Source organism: Danio rerio, chromosome 10 (assembly GCF_052040795.2).
Source record: "Danio rerio strain M-AB ecotype USA chromosome 10, GRCz13ab, whole genome shotgun sequence".
NCBI classification, from domain to species: domain Eukaryota; kingdom Metazoa; phylum Chordata; class Actinopteri; order Cypriniformes; family Danionidae; genus Danio; species Danio rerio.
The window spans coordinates 8,375,429-8,401,072 of record NC_141030.1 but is presented as its reverse complement, the minus strand read 5'-3'; the positions used below and the strand labels follow the sequence as shown (position 1 = coordinate 8,401,072).

Below are 25,644 nucleotides of genomic sequence, written 5' to 3'. Positions count from 1 at the left end.
GTTTGACATTTTTTAAGTTGTTTCAAAACAACCTTATTACTTGGCCCACATAGAATCTGCGCCCATCATCGTTTATTTAATTAAGTAAATGTGTGTAAATCTATATTTATTCAGTTTTTCAAATAATTAGTAATATTATTGACTAATATAAAAATGTTCATCTGACAATACAGTTTGTACAGTACTATTTTCTGTTTTTTAGTAGAAATATTATATGAGAGACTTGCTTTGTTAACCAAATAAAGTTAATCTAATTAGATTTGCATTGTAAACATTAAATAAAAGTAAAAAGATATTATTTTTTATTTCACATATTAAGGTTTTAGTTATGATTCTCCCAAAATAATTCCCCAGAAATCTATAGATTTTTACCAAAATTCTCTACAGAAATGGCAAAAAACGTCTGCAGATTCCATCTGGCCCTACTTACTACCATTTTTTTTTTTTTTTTTTTAAGAAATTCCCTCCAATCTGAGTTAATTGTAATTGTTTTTCCCACAGTTAACCATTCATCTTGTTATAATTACAGGGGCTTTCTTTACCATTTCTGTTACAGGACGTTGAGTGTTTCTTTGGGGGGCATCATGCAGTGGTTAGCACTGTTGCCTCACAGCAAGAAGGTCGCTGTTTCAAGTTTTGGCTGGGCCAGTTAGAGTTTCTGTGTGTAGTTTCCCTCACAGTCCAAAGACATGCAATATAGATGAATTGGATAAAGTAATTTGGCCGTAGTGTATAAGTGTGTGTGAATGCGAAAGTGTATAGTGTTTCCCAGTACAGGGTTGTATCTGCTGCATAAAAACATCTGAAAAGTTGGAGGTTAATTTCTCTGTAGTAACCCCTAATAAATAAGGGAATTCAGCTGAAGAAAAATGAATGAGTGTTTTGTTGTCAGACAGGAAAAATGACTAATATTAGTTTATTCACCTTCCTTTTGTAAGCAGATACAAATATATGCACTACTGTTGGTCCTATATCTTTTGAATCTCTTATGTTTTTGTTAAATAATTATGGTTGAAGGTAACCAAAGTCTTGTTCATCTAAATTGTATTTATGCGAAAGTTGTTGGAAACTTTCTAGTTTATTTTCAGTAGTGATGAGGCAGAATAATGTTACACCTCGCAAGCTTCTCTATTTAAATCTTATATCTAGATTTGCTGGTTTAAATTGAATGTCATGTTTAACCCATCTTAGTATCCTTGTTTGCTTTTAGGATACTTTAATTCTTTATGCCAGACTTTCAAAGGAATCCTTGTCAAGAAGTTCAATTAATGCATGCATGTTGGAAATTTCTATGGTAACACTATTTCTGTGGAGGGGGAAGTGGATTTATAATTGTTCAAAATCGTTACACTTTGCGGAGTATTTGTCATTGCACCAACAAACTAATTGTCTACACTGTGCTGCCTTATAATAATCATCTGATGATGGTAGACCTCTACCACCCTGATCTTTAGGAAGTTGTAGAGTAATAACGGCCTGTTTCCACTGAGTGGTATGGTTCAGTATGCTTTTATGGCTGTTTCCACTGTTCCAAAGTTACCTAAAAGTGAACCATACCATACCACTTTTTGGACACCGTTTGCAAAGGATACCTAGCACTCCAAAAGGTGGAGCTAGACGTGCAGCGGAAAGCTATTGGCTTACAGAGAAACGTTACTTGCTCATACATAAGCAGAAGAATGAAAACAAAGAAACCACCATTTTAAATTACACAGCGGAAACATTACATCGTAATACCATATACATGAAATAACGAGCCATGGTTGACCCGAGCTCAGATAAACCTTGGCGTTATCTTGATGCACAGCCAAAAAGCCAAAAAGAATAAAATCTGCTGTGCCCTGTTTTTGTTTTACGAGGCCATCTAAAAGAGTGGTTTCACTTTCTCTCGCGGTCTTGTGACTGCTCGTGTGCACATCTATATTTAAAATAACAAACTTCTTGAGCTGATTATAATAACGTGCGTGTGATTATTAAAGTGTTTCTCACAACCGATCCTTTCAGAAACGGACAAACGTGAGAGTGAAGTGCCAAAAAACAAAGGAGAAGCCCGACAAGACGAAGAAGCGAATGATTTTTTCAGCAACCTAAAACATAAACAAACTGGCATGTATAGTTATTATTATCGCGTTTTGGACTATTATGAACTCTGAATGACTGAATTACTTTCTAACAAGAGGTTACATGTGCTGGTGAAGATTACAGATGAGAGGTTTGCACTGACTGTGGGCTATATGTTGCGTGGCATTTTTTTTAATGTTATTAACATATTGGAGACTGTAAGGGTCTTCATGTGTTGATATATTTAGCATTTATTTATTTATTTTATATAATTGCAGACGTTACAGTAGGCTATTTTGCACTGTCATTGATCTGCAGTTATAATCAAATCCTGTTCATAGAAAAGTAGTAAAAAACATTTAAACACAAGTATTTATGTGTATTAAGCATCTGTTTTGTGAGAAGTGCTTCTCATGTGATATGTGAGTGACCTGTACAGCTTTACTTTGACATTTTACCCTTTAGACATTGGAAACGCAAGCCTGATAAAGGTGATCTGTACCGAACCGTACGGTACCAGTCAGTGGAAACGGGCCATTATTGGACTCTTGGATGATCATCTTTCCAAATAAAGGGAGATATTAGTTTTTTTCCATTCATTAAATTTCCTTTTTGGTATTTTCACTTGTAAGTTAAAAAAAAAAGGTAGGCCTAGCAATAAAATCATCTTTATTATCTCTATTCGACTGTATAACTCTAAAGGTGGAAGAAGTCATCTAATCAAGTGCTTTTTTATGTTTTCTGTAATTGGGAAGTAGTTTATTTATTTATTTATTTATTTATTTATTTTTGGTATACATGGTAGATTTGCAAAATTTTACATTTAGCACATATTATAGAGGATATATCTTTGCATATGTATAATCTGAGTTCACATTAAATCATCAACATTAAATGTATATTTAATTATATATTAGGCATATTTAATATATATCTGTGCGTATAATCCACACTTTTTAAGGGGGTACATCACCTTGGGTAAACTAAGTTCTGGTGTAAGAAATAATAACACAACAATAATCAGCATATAACCAAATTTTGTGTTATATATCTTTAATTTTCACTCTTGTTTTTGTTATATTTCTGATTAGTTGAGCCAATGGTTTAATAAATAACACAAATATGGTAGGGCTTAACGGACACCATTTGTGGACTTTTTCTTTCTAATATAACATGTTCAGAAATATCTCCTTTAATTTTAATTCTTGCTATACACTGTAAAACCCAACAGTCAACTTTATTAAATGAAATGGGTATAGTTAACTTAAAAGTGACTGAAAGTTAATTCTACTCATTTTGAACTCGTCGCTTTGAACTCAGTGTTGAAGGTAATAAGTTAATTAAATACCTCATTAAATGGATTAAGTTGACAAGACTCATTAGGATTTGTTTTTTAACTTAAATGGTTTGTTGCAATGGGTTTCCTCAAATGGTTTGTGTTACCTAAACTTATTGGGGTTTACGGTGTACATTTACATTTACATTTAGTCATTTAGCAGACGCTTTTATCCAAATCGACTTACAAATGAGGACAAGGAAGCAATTTACACAACTAAGAGCAACAATGAATAAGTGCTATAGGCAAGTTTCAGGTGTAGGAGTTAAGTATAAAGATTGAATCAAATCAAATGCTTTTTCTGCAAGTAAACTAATTAGAAAAGTGCTAATCTTATTATGAGATATATAACCTATGTGTAGGACTCGCCATAAATTATTCATATGTTTGTATTTGTTTTACAAAACCTCTTTGAACGGTCTTTATTAAATCTGGAAGGATGTCCTCGAATCGCCTACCCAGTATGGATGCCTAAAGTCTATAGTCGATATTTAAGACTGAAATAGGTCTATACGGGCGATGCAGTGAAGCAGTAGGTGGTGCTGTCGTCTCACAGCAAGAAGGTCGCTGGTTCAAGCCTCGGCTGGGTCAGCTGGCGTTTTTATGTGGAGTTTGCATGTTCTCCCAACGCTTGCACGGGTTTCCTCCGAGTGCTCCGGTTTCCCCCACAGTCCAAAGACATCCGGTACAGGTGAATTGGGTGGGCTAAATTGTCCGTAGTGTATGAGCGTGAATGAGTGTGAATGGATGTTTTTCAGAGATGGGTTGCAGCTGGAAGGGCATCCGCTGCGTAAAAACGTGCTGGATAAGTTGGTGGTTCATCCCACTGTGGCGACCCCTGATTAATAAAGGGACTAAGCCGAAAAGAAAATGAATGAATGAATAGCAACAGCACTCCCATACAAACCGAAATCCTTCTTTTTACATCACTTCCTATAATCTAAACTACATTTAAATGATAGGGAGGGGGACACAACCAAAAAAGGCTAGGATAAAACAATAATCGAAACTTTAAAAGAATGCAAAATCAACAGTTGAAAAGTCTGAGATGGACAGGATAGCTGATAAGCTGTCAGCTAGCATTGCAGCAATCATGTGGACATTAAAGCTTTCTGAGTGGATATTAAAACTGACCTAACTGCCTTCACAGATTCTCTCGTGAAAAATGTGAAAAAAGAGATAAGCAACTATAACAGGAAGTCTGGATGGTTTTGTCATGGAGCTAAACTTTATGACAGAGAGGGTCAATGAAACATTGAGCATTGGAGGAAATTGGAATAGGAATAAATCGGTGGTGGTGAACTACAAAATGAAACACTTGTTCCTCTGCTCTGCATGAAGGAAGAAAGACGTACACTGGAACGAAAAAAGAACCTTCTTTGACTAAGACTATCCACCTGAGATCCAACAGAAAAGATGGGCGTTCGGCTGATAAGAAAAATTCTGAAAGAAAAAGGGATTAAGTTCCAAATGTCACTGCTGGTGAAACTAAGAATCTTTCTGGAAAACAGCCCGGTTATATATAATACGATGATGGAAGCATCAAGAGACTTGAAAGAAAAGAGACTGATAAACAGCGAAGAGGAAACGGCTATGAATGTCTGGAGAAGTGAAACAGAGGACCTGGGAAAAGGTTGGAGTGTCATCGTAGAAAAGTAAAGACACAGAGCAAAGATCTGGCAAAACAACAACATGAATTTCAAAGAGACAATGTAATCTCCGTTCAAAAGAAGGGTTAAAGCTGATACATCCTAACATAGAATTCTGAAAGACTGGCTAGACTTTTTGACTTAATTCATTGATGATCAGGACATTTAAACCGAATGAATGAGGAAAGGTATTTAACCGAGCTGCCAAGTGATAAAGGATGAACGATTGAAATACACATTATGTCTGGAGTTATTGAATAACATACTGTTAAAATGACACTAAAGCACTATAATTTGTATATTTAAAAATCCTTTGTTATATAAGACAATTAGTAGAAACATTTACCCTGGAAACCTAGCTAGAAATACAAGAATATAATTAGTGGCAGTTAGAATGGATGCTGAATATCTTGGTGCACATTAGCCTAATGAGGAGTCCTTTAGAGAAGTAAGGCTTTCCCCTCACATAAGGAAGTGGTTTAACACTTCAAATTTGGAGACCTTTTTTTGTTTTGTTTTCCATGTGGTTCAATATGTTTATGTTTTTTTATTTTTTTACGTTTAGGTCTTCACTACAACACTTGATTATACTGTATGCCAACACATGAATATAGGGTTACTTTAAATGTTAATGGGTAACTAATCCGATCAAAAGAAGCAAACTTGTTGCTAAAATGAAAAGGAAAAAATTGCATCTTTCTGATACAGAACATAAGAAATTAGGAAAAATGGGTTTTATATATTTTTCTTTATAGAATAATGGCCTAAACCAGCTAATAAAACTCTTTATAGATATACAAAGACTTCCAGGCAGGTGTGTTTAAGGAAGTTAGAGCTAAAGTATGCAGGACACCGGCCCTCCAGGACAAAGTTTGGACACCCCTAATATAACCTCATGAACGGAACTATTGACCAAATTGAAGTCACATTAGTTCATGTATATAGACCACCTGGAAAACACGAAAAATTTCTCATGAACATATTTAGTATTACAGCCAAAGAGGCCTGTGGTACTTTAATCTCTGGTGAAGACTAGAATGTCCAACTCCAGCCTAAATTGGACTCATCTTCTAATAAGCAAATTAGTCAAGAAGCTAGACAATTATATTAAAAGAGTTAGGCCTAATATATTCATTAAAAAGACATATACCCTCTTCAAAAGAATATACTTTCTTTTCTTCTGCTCACATGTCTCATTCTAGAATAGATTTTTTTTTATGTTAGGATCAAATCAACATAAAGTAAAGCACTGTAAAACAGGGACAAGGGACATCTAAGACTATTCAGGAGTGTATCACTGTTTCCGGATAACAAACCCAAAAGACATAACTAGAATAGTTTGAATATATCATTTAAATTATCTAATAATATGTGTTGAATAAGTTAAAAAAGAACTATTGGAATACTTGGAACATAATGATAATGGAGAGGTGTCACCCAAAAGCTGTTATGCGAGGTAAACCTATAATATGGGGAATCACAGAAAAAAAAAAACTGAATTAAATAATCTGAACACACAACTTAAAGAGTTAGAGACTAAATATAGTGATAAAAAAGATACAAATATTCTTAGTAGGATAAAATAAGTTAAATCAGAATAGAGAACTCAAAATATAAGAGGAGCAAGTACAATTAAACCTTTTCACAGCAGCCATTTTATGAAAATGGTCCAAAAGCAAAAAAGCCTGGAGAATAAAAAGCCCTGGAGAATAAGGAAACAGCAGGCAGAGAGTATTATATTTCAAATTAAAGATCCAAAACTAAAAAGATATGTCATAAATTGGAAGTAATACAACAGGGGTTTCAAGAATACTATAAGGAACCATAAACCTCAAAAGATTGTACTGACCTTGCAAGCATATCCGCTTGTTAAGTGGTGACGTGTTTGTGACGTATGTATACTGTTTCTGGGTCCAAGCCGCCATTCATTTGAGTGGAGAAATCATTCGTTTATGATCACGTTTTATTCCTATCACACATTACGTTAATTTTATATAAAATCATAGTGTACACAACAATCTCAGGGCTTGCTGCATAACAAATATCAAAAATTTAGCAATTTATAAAAAATTAATCACTTTCTGGGCATCGGATATTAGGCATGGACATATATATTGCGTGATTTTCGAAAGCATTAAATCGCTTTGTAAACGTTTATTATTACCATTTCATGAGTCTCCCCATTCAGTTAAATAGAGCGCTTGGACCCGGAAGTGGATAACAATTTTTGCACACATTGGATTTACCATCAATTGGTTCAATACAAAATAAAACAAATCAAAAAAACAAGTATGGAAGAAATAAGCAAGGTTACATCGAAGCTTAAAACAACTAAAGTACCAGGAATAGATGCTTTCTCTGCAGAGTGCTATAAAACGTTTAAAGAACAACTGATGTCAATGCTTCTGCCTTACATGAAGGCGACCCCGTTATATCTTTGAAAGAGTATTTCATATCTATGATTGCAAAACAGGGAAAATATCTTGGGTTTTGTACTTCTTTTTGTTCTTGACCAATAGTTAAATTTCATCTGTTGTATTTATTCTTTGGTTCAGTTATGTGATAATTTATAAATATCTGAACCCGTTTTTAATCTTTTACAGCCTGTACTTTGGTCTTAAAATGTATTATTCTGAGGTTAGCTTAAGTTACTGGAGTCTGGCCTAAATTATAAGCGTTTCAAATGACAACTTGGTCAGAAGGCTTTGCTTTCTAATCTGGCAAAAATCTTAAACCTCTATGGCTCACTTTCACAGATGGAACTTATGTTTACACACTAGATATAAAAGTCTGAGCTGTTTCAGCATAAACTGCCAAGGTTTAATCGAAAGATACTTTCAGAAAGATAATTATTATGGGTGCATTTGTTTTGTCTCGCGCTTTGTACTCATAGATCAATTCTCTTACCTAGGGTGCGTCCCAATCAGCACCTTTGTTCAGTAGTCAGTGCACGGACCAGTTCACCAGCCATTTTAAGTGCTGTCTTAATCACAAGTTTTTTCCAGTGCCCTAAACTTTCACCCTCTGAAAAGTCCCACAATGCAGGGGAAAATCCTGCTGCATTGATATATGCACTATGAGGCCTTAACGGAAGCTCGAAATATGAATCGTGTGACCCAAATCATCAAACTTACTGAAAAACAAGAGATGTTTTTCTAGTAAGAATCTGTTATTTATTCATTTTTAACTCAAACGAACAGAGCTAGATTAGTAAAAATTGAGCAATCCTTTGTAATTGTTTAATGGTTGTATTGGTGCTGGTATATGGATCAATCAAATTATTAAGCCATGCTTTTATTAGTCAAATTAATATTTGAAAATGATTAGTTCTTCTGTTGTTTAGAAACTCCAGTTTTGATCATGTACATCGAAGACGTTCTCATGTCACACTGTGTGTCCCAATGTATAGTGAAGCAAGCTCATCATCACCTTACCAGCACCCGAATTCACCAATAGTATCTGAGTGCAGACTTGCATATGCAAGTTGAGACACACTGTCTCAGACACAATGCACTCAGTGGAGCTAGTGACATCACTGTGAGGGGTTGGGTTAGGGGCGGGTTTAAGTGTGCGCATTTAAAGCATTGCATTCTCCAATTCGTGCAACTACTGGTGAACGACTTGCTGAATCCTGCTCAAACAAGACAAGGTTCTCTTTATTTAATTGCTGTCATTGTGTTGTTGATTCTTTACCCATTTAACTTTACTTTGACTCTTAAATGTAATTCATGTATTTTATTTTTGGTTAAGAACAGGTCCAAACAAAAACTGTATTGTGGAGCAATGAAGGTTTATCAAGGTGTTTTGCTGCTCTTGAGTTGCCAGATCCTTTACACTCTGGGTAAATGCTGTTCTTTTTTTTAAATATATTTTCTTTTATTGTCTTCTTAAATATTGTAAAGGCTCTATCTATTTTGTGTGGGTTTTGCAGCTTTAGATTGTACCATAATGAATGGTAACCTGAAGCAGATTGACGCTGGGTCTGGTTCAGTGGTTGGAGTGAACGATCTAAATCAAGCGTTTGTGCTGCAAGATGATGTCTTCAATCTGGTCAGCAGATCTCTAAAGCACTTCAGTGTTGGTCCTGCTGGTCAGCTGGGGGTTAACAAAACCTACTACATCTTCAAATTGATGAGTGGCAGATTTGTTGGGTTTCCAGGTATAAAAATTTTTTCCAATGATCCAAAATATATCTGTTAAAAAAAGTAATTTTTAATATTTTAGCCAACCTTTTTTTTTTAAGGTCTTCTCAAGCAGGTGGATGCTGGAGGTGATCAGATCATTGCAGGCGTCAATATGAATGATGACATCTTTTGTTTAAACATGGACGCTAGCAACCATTGGCCATCCAGCACCACTCCTTGGGTTACCCTTAATGGAAAGCTGAAGTATTACAGCTGTGGCCCTTACAGCTGCTGGGGTGTGAACTCTGATGACCATATCTTTATCATGAAGGTAATGTCCCAATGTTAAATACAGTGACTGAAGTATCATTTTGCAAAGACAAAAACAAAACATTTTTTGGGGGGGTTTCTTACAGGGTGTGTCCAGTAATGCCTGTTCTGGGGATGGGACTTTTGTAAATATTCCTGGCCTTTTGTCCATGATTGAAGTAGGAACGGATGGCAGTGTCTTTGGTGTCAACTACGAAGCAAAACTATTCCAAAGGTGAGCTGAACAGTTCAAACAATTAGTAACATGACATTTTTGTGGGCGAAGCAGAGGCGAAGTAGGTAGTGCCTCTCAGCAGAAAGGTCGCTGGGTCACTGGTTCGAGCCTCGGCTCAGTTGGCGTTTCTGTGTGGAGTTTGCATGTTCTACCTGTGTTCACGTGGGTTTCCTCCGGGTGCTCCGGTTTCCCCCACAGTCCAAAGACATGCAGTACAGGTGAATTGGGTAGCCTAAATTGTCCGTAGTGTATAAGTGTGTGTGTGTGTGTGTGAATGTGTGTGTGGATGTTTCCCAGAGATGGGTTGCGGCTGGAAGGGCATCCGCTGCGTAAAAACTTGCTGGATAAGTTGGGAGTTCATTCCGCTGTGTTGACCCCAGATTAATAAAGGGACTAAGCCGAGAAGAAAATGAATGAATGACATTTTGTCAAGTATGATTTTCTTCCTAAAACCCATTCTTTATTCTTTGTTTGTCTGCTGCAGAGTTGGTGTGAGTCGGTCTAACCCTGCTGGCACAGACTGGATCTCAATGATTGCCTGTCCCAATGGTCACAAACACGTTTCCTTTGACCTGGGAGTGCTGTGGGTTGTCTGTGTTGATGGCTCCATCCGTAAATGTACTCTATAATCTGAATCATCAGAAACTCCTTCATTAATGAAAACCCTAAAGAAATCATTAACAGACAAATAAAAGCTTAATCTTACACTGTGTTTCGGTCCTGTTCTTTCTGTTGTCTCAAACATTACTAAAGTGTATTATTGGTGTCACATTTCTTTTGTATTTGCTTCAGATCCATTTGACTTTGTGTAGTGAATGAATCTGTCACTTCTGGTGGCCGTAGATTAGATTCCTTTAGGGGTATTAGTAAAGATTTTTTAAAAATATGAAATGTACACTGTCTTCCACTGAGCAAGAAACTCTCAGTTTTGAAGATCAGTTTCAGTTAAATCAGGTTTCACAACTTTGAGTAGCACATTGACGTTAGTTGTGCCTAGTTTTATAATTAAATGCAATTAAACTGATCTAAAACAGGATAAAACATGTTCATTCAACTTTGTGTAATATGTCCATCAAATAGGATAATATTCAGTTAGTACAGACTATTTAGTTCATCCAAAAATGCAAATGATCTCATTTACTCAACCAAATGTGATTTTTAAACCTCTGAGTTCTTTCTGTTGAATGCAAAATATATTTTGAAGGATGTTTGGTGCTGGAACCCACTAATGTCAGGTTGTGAACAAGAGAAGGATGAGTAAACGATGACAATATTTCATTTGTGTGAAATATTCCTTTAGTTAGCTTCATAATAGTTTAGGTCAACACAAATTTCAAAGTGCTTTTGATTGGTTTAAATGATAATTTCTACAGAAGTGGGCCTTTTTTCTTTAGTCTAATGAAACCAACAATATTTAAAATATGACTGTAGCTGCACTGGTCGAAATAAATGATAGCCACGCTTCATACACTGTGAATATGTCTGTAATTAAACGGTAAAAGTCTGTACAATCTACAGTGAAAACCTGTTAAATGATTTACAGCTCATTTCTGTACAAAATACAAAAAATAGCTGTAACAGATCTAACCTTTGTTTTCGAGAAACTAATCAGAGTGTCTGAAATCTCACCACACACCCTCATTCACTAATTCCTAAATTAGTCAATTAGTTTAGTCCACTAGACAGAGGGAGTGACCACAAATGAGTAAATTCAGACACTGATGAACACCTGCAGTTAACAAGCAAAATCAATGAAGGAAAGAAAAACACAAATTACAGCCAAAAACCAAAGATGAAATCAATTGAAAATAAAACTCTAAATCACAACAATAATTGATCAAAATAAAACTAATTACACAATATAAATATAATTTCTCAGCAGAGATCATTAAACAACTCCACACATCAGGAGCTTCACTTATTACTTTGGTTGATTTAATCGTTGGCTTTGGCTGTAATTTGTGTTTTTCTTTCCTTCAGTGATTCTGCTTGTTAACAGTTGTTCATCAAGAATTCTTAATCCTCCTTTAATTAGACACTTAATTATCTCATTAACTTCATCACTGTCTGAGTGTTCAACCCTCTGTAGTGAGGACACTAGTGAGGATTTTGCTCTGGAATTTGAGGGGTTAAATGTGTTTGATGTAAAATACAGACTGTGGAATGTATTTTTAACAGAAATACTTTGTAAACTAAATTTACGAATGTAAAATGTTAAAAACGGTAGATTACTGGCAACCACAACTGCCTATATTTTACCGTAAAATCAAGAAAAAAAACAGCAAAATACTGTAAAAAAAATTTGTCTCACCATCGTGGAGGATAGTAGCATTTGTGTGCAAGTCCAAGATGAACTCAGTGTATCTGATGTTATGTTGCATCTTTTTTTGTTTAAAGGTAACTGTGTAGTTACTAATGTTGTGAAAATCTGTTTGCTAATTGTAAACACACATAAACACATTAGTGCATTGAATGACTAAGTTTTTTTTAAGCACTAAGCTACGTTTTTGTGAACTGAGCATTGTATCAGTTCATAAAAATATGGTAATTTTCCATAAAGTATGTGTAGATTCAGTAATTTTACTTTACTAACATAATAAGGTAAAAAATGTTTTGAAGAAAAAATTCAGATGGCAATTAGAGTTCTTAACTGTTGATCTCTGAACTCTTTATAAACACAGACACACACACACACACACACACACACACACACACACACACACACACACACACACACACACATACACACACACAAACACACACACACACACACACACACACACACACACACATATATATATATATATATATACAAATGAGAATATGAATGATTTGCCATCTGGTAAAGGATTTTTATGCTCTTTTCCATCGCATTGTGCCTTTTAAATACGTTGATTTGAAAATCCTTGCATTTAATAAATTAGTTGATTATTATTTAAGTTTTTCTCTTTTAATAAATCTGCAAAACTGTCAACAATTCTGTGTTTTTCTGTTAATATGAGGTGCTGTGTGTACATTAATGAAGAAAAAAATTCACTTAAATGATTTTAGCAATTGGCTGCAATTTAAAAAAGTAAAAAAATTAAGGGGCTCTGAATATATAACCCGTATGTATATGTATTGTTACATTCCATTGTGTTTGAATTCATTATTGTGTTTGGTTACTACCCCCCCCCCCCCCCCCCCTTTAAAAGGTAATAAAGGCAAGCTTAAAAGCCTGCCAGTTGCAAGGCACATTGAAGCTTGCTTCCAGAGTGTGGTCTCTCTCCTGCCTGGTTGTTTGGTTGGGAAAGATTATTGTTGCTGTTGTGGCTAACTTGTTGAAGTTAAAATCTATTGTTAAAGCTTTTCCACCCACTTGAACTCTGCTTTTGAAAATTAACCTTGTGTTTGGAAGCCATTGAGAGGTGGGTGCCATTTTATTTCTAAACCCCTTTTTCTCTTGTTTATGTTTAGTTAAGGAGTTAGTGTACATTTCTATTGTTGGTTTAATTTTACTTTGTCAGTTTAGACAGTTATACTCCCTAACTAGCTAGAGTGTACTATTTTGTTTGTTTTTTTTGGCCTTTCCTCCGCTCCTGAAGTCTATTTTTGCTTCCCAGTTTTGTTTTATTATTGTACATTTCTGTTAATAAATTCTTTAACTTGAGTTTGGTGTGTTGTCGTGAGGGCAGGGAACTGATCCACACTCACCCCAACCAACATTTAAAACTTTTTACTGTTGTTCCTACTCCTAGACATTTAACATCAGGGACGAAACAATGAACATTGGCGGCTCATCCATTGGATTTGAACAAAAAAAACATTACTTTAGGTGAAATTTGACTTGGTGAATTCCTGTATTCTGCAATTTGTTTGAATTTTGGGGAAGTTTTGTAACTTGTTAGTGTTTTTTTTTTTTCTCTCAAGCTAATTGAAGTTTTGGCTGTTTTCTTTTTTTGGGAAAGGGTCAGATAGGTTACTTTGTAAAATGGAGTTTGATTTGAATGAGTTTAGCCTTGCTCCCACAGTAGAAGTTTTCAATTGTTGCCATAAGAAGGATTTGATGTTAATTGCTGAGTTCTTCAATATCTGTGTGTCTAGGGATGTCACAAAAGCAGTTTTAAAAGATGAACTATATTTTGAGTTGGTAAATTCTGGTCTCCTAGCAGTTGAGTCAGAAACTGAAGGGCTAGAGGAGCAGGAATTAGTTGAAATAGCTGAAACTAATGTTGATTCTGTTCCTATTGGTATTGAGCCAATTATGGATTCTTTATTGGAGATAAAGCTAAAGGAGCTTGGATTGGCCATTAAACAAGAGCATGAAACTCTACTTGTTCATCTTCCTGCGATTTGAAGTACAAGCTGAGCGAGGCTTTAAGCTGAAAACTTTGACACTTGAGGCAGAAGCTCTATGCCATAAGCCTGTGCCAGCTCTAAGTTCTAGACCAGGGCTATTCAATAGGCGGCCCGCGGGCCGAATCTGGCCCCCGAGGCACTTTGTTCCGGCCCTCCAAACACTGTGACCAAGACATCAAAAATAAATTTAGTTCAGTCGACAAACGGCTGCTATAGTTTTGAAGTTACGTGCGTCTGTTCAGTAACAGCACGAGCTGCAGTTAAAGGCTGCACAGAGCGTGAGTCATCATAAGTGAGCGAAAACATGTTTGTAGAAAAGGCTATTTGTACAATGCACTGATATCGTTAATAGGGATGCAACGATTAGCCGATTTCACTATTAACTGCCCTTTAATACGTCACAGTTTATTGATCGTAAAGTCTTCTCTAAGCCGCATTTCTGTTGCACGGAACGGAACGAAACGAAACCACTGCAAAATGCCAAGTTGCCTGTGCGCTAGTTTTAAGTTTGAAGTACACCGAGGCTAATACGCATACACACAGGATTAACAATAGCAGCGGCCGTTCCCATATCACGTCTTTTCCGCTTGCAAGATTGTTATTTCTAAGGTAAGAATATATGACAATATGCGGGCGCCAGCGGAGCGACGCATTTGCGTCTTTCTGGGCGCACGCAGTGGAAAACATCTCACGGTGAGAGTTGTGCGTGCCTATCAGTGCAATGTAAACAAAATATACTGTATGTTAGACGAATTATTATTAAAATGACTATGTATGCATGAATGCAGATGGCAACAACACTTATTCTAAATAGCTACTTACCTAATATAAAGCTTGAATTTACATTAGATGTGATAACAGTGAAAGCATGATTATTCTTCAGACTATATAATCGTACAACCAAAATCTATAGTTGCTGCATCCCTAATTGTTATTCAAAACTTAACTTATGAATTTGTCTGAATGTAGAAGAAGCCTACTTTAGCAATGCACTGCTTTTGTTGTGCTTTGAAATACAACATTCGAATGTTTGTTTAAAAAAATGTCTATTGTACAATGCACTGATATTATGTAGCTTCTAAAAACAATATATTAACATTTTAATATAAAAAAGCCAACGTGGATGTCTTAAGGAGCAAAAATATACAGCATATGAGCTCTTATGTGCTGTTGTGTCATCACTTATATTGCAAGTTATATCTCTTCGGCCCTTCGTTTGGGATGCTTTTCATGAACTGGCCCCCATGACAAACTAATTGAATAGCCCTGTTCAAGACCTTCCTCACCCTTGACTGCTGTTCCTGCTGTTCCTTGACTGCTGTTGACCCATAGGTCAGTTTTTTCAAGTACACGTCAATTCAGGCATCAAGGTTTTGCAAATGAACAGGCAAAGGCAGTCTCACCCGTTCTTTCCTCTGAAAAGTCAGAGAAAGTTAAACCCAAGCTGGATTATTCAAGCCATAAGTGTGTATGCTTTTACTGCCTAGATCCTGGTCACCTGATATCTGACTGCAAAGCATTAAACAGAAGTCTGCTTCTGTAGTCAAAGAGTGTAACTTTTGCTCAAGCTAATTCTGTATCTGTCCCCTCATTTCAACCACCCCAGGATTCTGGCTATAAACCCTTGCTGATAACTGGCTCTGTGTCTCTTTCAGCTGACCCACCAGGCCAAACAGTATCCATCCTGAGGGATACGGGAGCTGCCCAGTCTTTCATTTTAGCAGGAGTGTTACCTTTCTCTGATAAAACATACACTGGTACAGATGTACGAGTCTGAGGAATAGAACTGAGCTGTATTTAAGTACCCTTGCATACTGTCTTTTTAAAATCAGATCTGGTCACAGGCCAAGCTCGAGTTGGAGTACGGAGGGAACTGTCGGTGGAGGGCGTAAGCATCATCCTGGGAAATGACGTGGCTGGAGGTAAAGTTTTTCGTTGTCATGTTGTGTTGGATAAGCCTGAGGTGACTGTATAGCCAGATGTTGTTGCTATATATATATATATATATATATATATATATATATATATATATATATATATATATATATATAATTATTATTATTATTTTATGATTATTTTTTTAAAGGCTTTTGAAGTCAAGTATATCTGTCTGCGTATTGCAAGAAAAAGTCACAACATGAACGGGGTGTATTTTGTAGTAAGTTAGAGCCACTTAAGAGCCTATTGAACCATGCAAGATATCACAACAAGATGTTGTTGGCAAGACAGTGTAAATGCTTATCAGAGAACATTTTCACCAAATGTTTTTCTGAGCTTTGTCCAAGTTTATCCACAACCTATTCATTAAATGTGACATTATATTCATTCATTTAGCAACTCCGCATGCTGACATCCCTATGGTTGCAAACAGCAGTAAAAAGGCAAGCAGGTCAAGTAGGAAAGCCTCCGCAACTCATGGCTGGTGATGGTTTGGTTTAGGGTTGTAGTAGGTATAGATCAGGGGTCCGTTCTTCATACCTCGCTTAAATGATCTAAGATGATTTGGCAGATCCTGGATGTTTTCATCTCGATAACTCATCTCTTGCTAATTTGGTTCTTCAAACAAGTTCGTGAATCAGATTAGAATGTTTGGATAATCCGATTGATATTCAGTTATCCATTTGAGCAAAATTACATCAAATTAGCAGCAAACGGTTTGTTCAGTATGACACGCAATAACCTTCAACATTTGTTGTGAGCTGCAGGCTTTACACTTTTATTTGTCAAGAGTATTCATCATGTATTTCAATGCATATCAATGTATTTAGTTCTACATTTAGAAAAGTTTTTCTTTATTATAGTAGCCATTTTTTTAATCGGTGTAAAGAATAACTGGTTGTTTACAAAAGCATTTTGATTTTGGTTAAAGGCGTCTGCAACTTTTGTGAAGCATCAAATCACTGGCATATTAACTATCAAAACATGTTCATGACTGCATAAATGTATTATTGCTTTAAAAAAAAGTCACATATTGTGCATGTTTATTATACACAATTTGTACTAAGCGATCTAAAAAGTTCATATCAATAAGTTTTCTCTGTGCTCCACCAGGTGGCAGTCTTTGTATTTTTATTTCTAGAGTGCAGATTGCATAAGTTTTATTAATATATATAACTTTATTTATTTTATTAATAACTATAACTTTTATATTTATATATATATATATATATATATATATATATATATATATATATATATATATATATATATATATATATATATATATATGTATGTATGTGTGTATATATATATATAGTTAAAAAAATATTTACTCTTTTCCCAAGTCTATATAACTACTACTGTAAGAAAATATCAGAATTCGGAACATACTTTCTGTATTATATTTCTTTGAACTGAGCCGATCTAATCCTGTTTATATAAATTGAACCTGCTCTAAATCAGGTTTAAGCCAGCAGAACTGTTGCTATGACAACAACTCTCGGATCAGCTTTGAGGAACGAAACGATCCTGGATCGTGTCAAATCGTCAATACCCAAATCCAGCTAACTGAGTAATCCACGTACGAAGAACGGACCCCAGGGGTGTCAAATTCATTTTAACATGGAAGAAAATGTATTCCTAAGTGGGCAGGATGGGTAAAATCATAGAATATATAACTTAAAAACAACAACTTCAAATTGTTTTCTTTGTTTTAATATTGATCAACATAAAGCATAAAGCTTGAGGCCTGAGTACAATACGATCTCACAGCAGTTTGTAACTTTTTGATTTAGTGGCTAATTCATATGAATTCATACAATCTCACTCGTACATTTTAGTACGATTTGCTTTTCCACCAATGATGGTTGGGTTTGGGGGATGTGGTTGGGTGCAACGCCTCCTTTTTTATATCGTACATTTTCATACGACTGAGTTCATACGAAATAGCCACTAAACTGACCAAACGTTATTAGTTACCTTTCCTTGAGAGAACACCTCAGTGTAGTATGGCAGGGCATACATGTGGTCTTTCTCTCTGAGAAGGCTGTCCCACTGATGGAGTTTCAGGCTTCTGGATTGGATGAAATTAACAGTTTGCAATTGCACCATCCAGTGGATACAATTGGAACAGCAGTTTCTTTTATTGAAAAATTGCATCTCATTTTTATACTTTACGGAATCATCTCGTGGGCCGGATTAAACCCGTTTTGGGAATGATCAAGCCCGTGGGCTGTACGTTTGACATATAGGTATAGACGTTTATAACTGATGTTTAGGTGTGGAGTAGGTGTAGACGTTAACAACTGTAAAGGGTACAGCGTCATCTTGCTGACAACATAGTTTCGACACATGGGTCTCCATAACTTTAAATTACACCTACTACAAGTTACGTTGAAGTCGCAATATGTAGGTTTGACACCTATTGGTCAAACTAGGTATTGCGCTCCAAATTCTAAATATTGGAGAGGTGTTTTTTTCACATGATCCCTCCTCCCATGACTTCACAGACACACATGTTGCCAGATTGATGGCAAACAGGAGTGGGTAATCCTGACGATTGAGCCTTACACTGAAAGCTAGACAGAACCACATTTTTTTGCAATTTTTTTAGCATTGTTTTTCAGATAACCAAGTATGTTCACATAGCATGTTTCTTAAATATCTGCAAAGACAAAAACAAAAAAGTATTTGGATACCTTAGAGGACTCGATAACATACATGCAGTACAAAAATAAGTGCCTAAGCTGAAGTAAAGTGAGTAAACAAATTTTATATTTAAAAATATTGTTTTATAAAAGTCAAAAGGTAGATAGCATATATGAATATTTCAAATTCAAGAATACATTGCAATAAAAAAAAAGCTCCAAGATGGAACAAATCTATTGAGTGTTGGCCTTGAGAGACACATGTACCGATACAGATGTTTCAAATTTTGACAAGTGAGATGACCCTGCGGGGCATGACAAGAGTAACACACAAAGTTCACTATCATACACATGGCGCAATGCGGCGCAAGGCGCGACGCAATTGTTGTTTTCTAGTTTCAGCTTGGCGCAAGAGTTGTTTTGACATTTCACACCACGTTGTTTAAATAGCAAAAGCATTTGCGCTCATATGTGTGCCCATTGGCATTTTGGTCTAAAAAAAAAAAAAGAGGTGTGTTAAGGTGCATCAATCAATCAATCACGCCTTTATTTGTCACTACACTTTCGTATAGCGAAATTGGACCCCCCAGACCATACACAAAACATCACACTTTTCAGTGTGGGGAGACAGATCATAGGAGGTAGCATTTAGAAACGAAGATACATTTGGAGAGTTAGGCTTAGTAAAGTGAGAAAAGGGAGAAAAACAGCCCTACCTTAGCATAAGCACACCGGCAAGACACAACATACACAAAGGGGATGGTAACAGGGGTAATGGAAAACAGTCCGTTGAGTGCGGGCAGCCAACCGGTCCAGCAGCCATTTCAGGCGCAAGTCACAGTCCCGCACACGCCCCACATGGGTAAAAGCACACAAAGGCGTTTGGATGGGGATCGGTGGTGAATGTTTGTCTGTAGATATGTTTGTGTGTGTGTGAGCCTGCATAGTCCAGTGTCCCGCAGGTGTCCTTGACAGGGGCAGGAATTTCAGAGCGTCCGCTTATCTTGCTTATCCCAGGGAGTTGTTTACTTCCAGCCGAGGCCGTCTGGCAGGAGTAAGAGGAGAGCCGAAAAAAAAGACAGTAAGATACTTCAACTTTATGTCAATATCTGCCAATTTCACAGATATTTAATGTCCATCACTCGTCTCCCGATCTGGCCAAAATTTGTTGCAGAGCCGCAAGCTTCAACTCGATGGTTTCCAATTCGCGGTCGAGGACCATAGTCTGATTCGCGACCCTACCCATCAGTGTTTCCATCAAGCCGGCCAGCCTTGTGGGGTTTTGAGCTGTGCTGACCGCTTTTATCAGTTTCTGATATCTCAGGGCCCCGCATAAGCCCATCAGCAGAAACCCTGTTATCAAAGTTCCGGATAGGTAGATATCTTCAATATCCTCCAGAGACAGAGCAGCTAGACACAGGACTCTCCACTTCTCCCACCCGTCCATCACGTGTCCAGCTGCGAGCGTCCCCGCAGGACAGCTGGGTTCCCCGGAGCCCAGCGATCTCGTTGAGAAGATGGTGTCAATTGCATTCAGAGAGCAGTTGATCAAATCCATAATTCCTTTTTCGTTTGGAAAGCAGGACAAGGAGAGCCTCAGAGATAGAATAAGACGAGACAAGAGGTGCTTGCAAGGAGAGATATGGGACGGAGCGGGAAGAAGAGCGACCGCCTTCGCCGAGAACCAAAGAAGAAGCATTGCTGGTGCGCTGCTATTTTGAGGATCTAAAGTAGTCTGTTCAATAGATCAGATCAAAGCAGGCCTATAGTCCAGCGCAGAGCGTGTTATTTGTGCGCCTCGCTTACACATTGCTTAATACACACAGGATGTAGAGCACTACACAAATATCTTTACATATAAAAAAAGAATAAAAGGATTCAAATATTTGAAAAAATATTATTTTCTAGCCTACATAAATATAAAAACCATACTTTCATGCCTTCATCTCGGGGGACTTTTTCAGTTTATGCATGACAACTTGCTGTCATAAATAATGTTATTAATATTAATAATGTTATTATTGTTATTAGCAGAATTATTTATTATATGCATATTCATATTTGTTTTATTAAAAACAAGCTAAGATTTGTCCCCCTGTTATGTTTTAGACCATATGGGGCACAGCATGTGTATTGGGATATAACTCTTTTTTTTTTTTTTGACCACACTTAGTTATTATTGTTCATTTATTCGTTTGCTGGAAATTAGAACTGAATTTAGAAATAGTTTTGAAATCTTTCCGCTTAACAAGCAAAATTAATTATTTATAGGCTAATAAATATCTGTGCATATGTCACCGACTCGGTCCCAGTCATTCCCCTCGCTGGCCAGCAGAGGCCACCATCACCGGACTTCTAGCATTACGTCATCCACTTAAACTGATAAGCACACACACCTGAGACTCATCCCGTTAATGACCCACGCTCACAGATATAAGCCTCACTCACACACCAGTCCAGTGCGAAGTCTTGTTATGCCATGTCTGACATTTCTGAGCTTTATCTCCTTGCCTGATCTCCCGTGTATTACCTGGACTTTTCCTGACTCTGTGTTGCCTTCTGCCTGCCCCGAACCTTGCTTGTACTCTGATCCTCGTCGCCTGCCCTGAACCAAGCCTGATATCTCGACTCTGAACCAGTACTTTCAGTTTGACCTGAAAGTAGATGCTTTTTTCCCGGACATACCAGCCCGGTCCGGCCCATGTGACACTCTGCAGCCCATTGGTTCTTTTCTTAATTGACATTGGGCTGGCCCAATCACAACCTCCTATTTGGGCTCTGTGTGAGCGTGCGTCGTCTGTGTGTATTTCTCAAAATAATCGAGAGTCAGAGAGAAGAAACGGAAGGGAGGCGCAGAGAAATTGTGGGAAATACACTGGCATTTCATTTAGCGCTTCTGAAGAGTTCTCCGTTCATTCTAGCACACGGCTAAAAACGCAAATCACGTAACTACACACACACTCCGCCAAGAGTAGTTCAGCAGGTGAGCATAAACCCCAGGTGAGAGTTTAGTGCATGTCGGACAGTTCATACGCTGGCTATTATCTCACTATAGTTGTTAAACGTGATATCGAATTCATCTTGTTGTCTATCTAACACCTCATGTCTTTTGAATCACTTGTTCTCAAGTAACTCTGTTTTGGCTGAGTGCAAAGATAAGCTAATATATTAATTTATGTAACCACATACACTGATTCTGCACATTAACTGATTGCTTACCTTTATCGTATACATTTATCTGTTGTTTTGGTGTCTGTTAATCATAATATCAAAATGAAAATTTTTTCCTTATATTATGTTTTCATTGTTTAGTGAAACAGCAAGCAGGATGAGTTGAAAGAGGTTATAAAGTACACTGTTCCCTTTGAAGATCTACCCATGCATTAGCAGGCAGTTTTTGTTGTTTATTATTGAAATATAGGCTGAGTGAACAGTGTATTGAATAAGCTAAATTGGCTGTAGTGTATGAGTGTGTGTGAATGAGTGTGTATGGGTGATTTCCAATATTGGGTTGTGGCTGGAAAGGCATCTGCTGCATAAAACTTGCTGGAGTAGTTGGCAGTTCATTCCGCTGCGGCAACCCCTGATAAATAAGGGACTAAGGCGAAGAAAAATAAATGAATGAATACTGTATTTTTTATAACTTAACAAATATCTTTATGGACAGTATACAGAAATTAAATTGAGATTAAAGTTTGTATTTATTTATTTCATATATATGGCTTTTGTGTTTTTAAAATAGGAGTTGATAAAAATATTGGACGTGCATAGATAGATAGCATTTTGATTAAATGTAGTGGGCCGCTCTGGCCCAAAATGCCAGGGCCGATTTTTTGCCCCAGCCCTGCCTGCCACTGATCCATGCCTGCCACATCACTCCTTGAAAGCCAGCCGCCAGCCCTTAGACCCATTCTGAATACTACTGATGTGGGTTCGCACGCAAGTGCGTGTTATATGATTGTGATTGAACTGTGTCTAATAAATATGCTGCAAATGGATCCCTTCGTGTCAGGCTACAGCATACAACACTTTTCACGTTTCATGAGGGAAAGTGAAAGTAAAGAATGAGGAGGCTCATATCTCATTCTCACGCTGTAGATGCTCTGTTTAACTGTTTTCTCTCTAGTGAAGAGTTCAGTTTTTTCACTTACAACGTCCGCCAACTTCCTGGTTTCTTCTCAAAAAACACCTAGAACTCATTAAGAGAATAAGCACAACCCTGTTAGACCATGTCCCACGGCGCAAAGCGGATTTTTCTATCCTTGAAATGGCAAAAGTGGATTTTGACACGACCTTAATGCTATTGGGCTCTGCTCTTTAGACTTTGCATATGGATTGTCAAAACAGAGCCCAAAGACTGAAGCCCTAGTGTAAAATTCCTAATCTGAAGCAGCCACATTCTGATAGAAGTGTGCCAAATGTTTGAAGACGCTGCTGAACAAGATCTGTGTCCTTTATGCTCAACAGACAATAGAGATTTGATTGTTAAGGCTTCAGTTCTGAAGAGCATAAGTGTATTGTGTGGGTTAGATGCAGCTTACTGGTTCAGATTTTATTTAATTTCAGAACAAAGACATGATTTTTCTTGTGTATTTATTGAAAACACATTAATGCAAGGTTCAAACCTAGATTTCCAACATCAGTGTCTCTAGAGCTTACGGTTTTAAACTGCACCATATTTTAGCATACATTCATTCATTATTCATTTTCTTGTCGGCTTAGTCCCTTTATTAATCCGGAGTCGCCACAGTAGAACGAACCACCAACAAGTTTTTACGCAGCGGATGCCCTTCCAGCTGCAATCCATCTCTGGGAAACATCCGGCAGCTCTGGGAAACAGCCGGCAGCTAGCTCTCTGCAACTCTCACATGGTCGCCCCCTGAAGCTAAGCAGGGCTGCGCCCGGTCAGTACCTGGATGGGAGACCACATGGGAAAGCTAGGTTGCTGTCGGAAGTGGTGTTAGTGAGGCCAGCAGGGGGTCCCCAACCTGCGGTCTGTGTGGGTCCTAATGCCCCAGTAAAGTGACGGGGACGCTATACTGCTCAGTGAGCGCCGTCTTTCGGATGAGATGTTAAACCAAGGTCCCGACTCTCTGTGGTCGTTAAAATCCCAGCATGTCCTTCAAAAAGAGTAGGGGTTTAACCCCGGCACCCTGGCCAAATCTGCCCACTGGCCTTTGTCCATCATGGCCTCTTAACCATCCCCATATTCAATTGGCTGCATCACTGTCTTCTCTCCACCAATCAGCTGGTGTGTGGTGTGCGGTCTGGCGCAAAATGGCTGCCGTCGCGTCATCCAGGTGGATGCTGCACACTGGTGGTAGATGAGGAGATTCCCCCCACTGTGTAAAGCGCTTTGAGTGCCCAGAAAAGCGCTATAGAAATGTAAGGAATTATTATTAATAATTATCCACAAATATTCACACACTACGGACAATTTAGCCTACCTAATTTACCTGTACAGCTGTCACGATTACCAGTGATTGGATTTCACCAACAATAACCATGGACTACAAATCCGCCATTTCTGGACTACATATTCATACATGCACTCTGGTCACACTCACACATGCTTCCTCATCTAGACTGATTACTCATGTTTACGACTGATTACGACTGATTTATAGCTGTTGACCTTTGCTTGCCTGACGATGATTAAACCTGCATTTTTGGATCCTACATTCAGTTGTCTGTGTCATCTCCCCGGGGTTACAACCGCATGTCTTTGGACTGTGGGGGAAACCGGAGCACCCGGAGGAAACCCACGCGAAGGCAGGGAGAACATGCAAACTCCACACAGAAACGCCAACTGAGCCAAGGTTCGAATCAGCGACCCAGCAACCTTCTTGCTGTGAGGCGACAGCACTACCTACTGCGCCACTGCCTCACCCATTTTAGCATACTTTTGAGAAAAAAATATTAATGATCCAATGTGACAAAAGTTATAAAGATTTTATATTCATTCTATTTGTTTTTTTTACATTTTAATATTAATGGAAAGCATAATTGTTTACTACATTGATTATAATAATAATTGTCATATTCCAATGAAGGATCTTGTGAGCAAAAAAGGTTAACATTACAACCATATACTATCAGAGATTTACATGTTGGGTTTTGTACTTATTTTTGTTCTTCGTCTCAGTTAAATTTCATCTGTTATATTTATTGTTTAGTTCAATGTGATCATTTATAAATATCTGAACCAGTTTTTAAAGGGTCACGAAACACCAAAACACATTTTTTGACCTGTTGACAGTGGTATATGTGTCCCACACTACTAAAAACACTATTAGGACACCTATATTTCACTAAAAAGTGTAAATTGGTTGTTTTTGCGTTATTTCAAGCAAATTCGTACTTCCGGTTTGAAACGAATTTTTGAAGCTGCGTCACGGTCATGGTGCAGACTGGACGTCTGTGCCAGAGTGAGTCTTATTACGTCTTACAGTGTGATGCATTAATGCATGAGTAAGGCTTGGTTAAAACCAATCAGCGCGCTCTATTGTGCAACTTCATTAATATTCATTACTGTCACAGTGTAGACGGCAAAGATGCCACGTTGTGTTGGCAAAACAAGCGTAAAGTGTTGCTTTTATAGTTTGCTGCAGTTAAGTTTTGTTTTCATTTTCTCTCTGTGAGAGAGACAATAACTTATGTCTCTAAGGAGGATTATTGTTTACCTGAGAACTGTTCTCATCTGCAAACGCTGAGATCCGGATTCGCTTGTAGTCTCCTCTTAAAAAAGACGCGGCTCTAGTTGCTGGTGATTGTCCTGTCTCTACAGATTTGGTAAGTGAGCGACCAGTGCTTCTTGTTTATTCAGTTCGTATTTTATTCATATCAAACAAACTATTGCACCGAGTGCAATAGTTAGCACTAACAGTTACAACCAAACTATAACCTCGTGTTGGATTTAGTGACCGGAATAACACACGCGGCTTTCTGACGCTACCTGCCGTGTGTAAGTTTCCGGGAAATGCTGAGTTTTTTTTTTCTCTCATTC

The 25,644-nt window shown here is 37.5% G+C and overlaps 1 protein-coding gene across 2 annotated transcripts; it reads left to right on the top strand.

The window, feature by feature from the left end:
• Window positions 1–8,650: 8,650 nt before the first annotated feature.
• zgc:173443 lies at window positions 8,651–10,421 on the top strand. 2 transcript variants are annotated; one of them, XM_087268719.1, is made up of 6 exons: window positions 8,651–8,695; window positions 8,797–8,887; window positions 8,978–9,205; window positions 9,290–9,501; window positions 9,587–9,714; window positions 10,199–10,421. In XM_087268719.1, the coding sequence occupies exons 2-6, from the start codon at window positions 8,830–8,832 to the stop codon at window positions 10,341–10,343; spliced, it is 771 nt and encodes a 256-aa protein (XP_087124845.1). In that variant the 5' UTR covers window positions 8,651–8,695; window positions 8,797–8,829; the 3' UTR covers window positions 10,344–10,421. The 2 variants fall into 2 exon arrangements, with proteins under 2 accessions (XP_087124845.1, NP_001103326.2); NM_001109856.2 differs by having other exon boundaries at window positions 8,802–8,887; window positions 10,199–10,419.
• Window positions 10,422–25,644: the final 15,223 nt, after the last annotated feature.

Excerpts from the sequence above, each read along its gene's own strand:
- zgc:173443 (XM_087268719.1), top strand. The coding sequence starts at position 8,830 with ATGAAGGTTTATCAAGGTGTTTTGCTGCTCTTGAGTTGCCAGATCCTT. Across the intron at positions 8,888-8,977 it reads CCAGATCCTTTACACTCTGG|CTTTAGATTGTACCATAATG; the intron begins GTAAATGCTGTT and ends TGGGTTTTGCAG. Across the intron at positions 9,715-10,198 it reads GAAGCAAAACTATTCCAAAG|AGTTGGTGTGAGTCGGTCTA; the intron begins GTGAGCTGAACA and ends TGTCTGCTGCAG.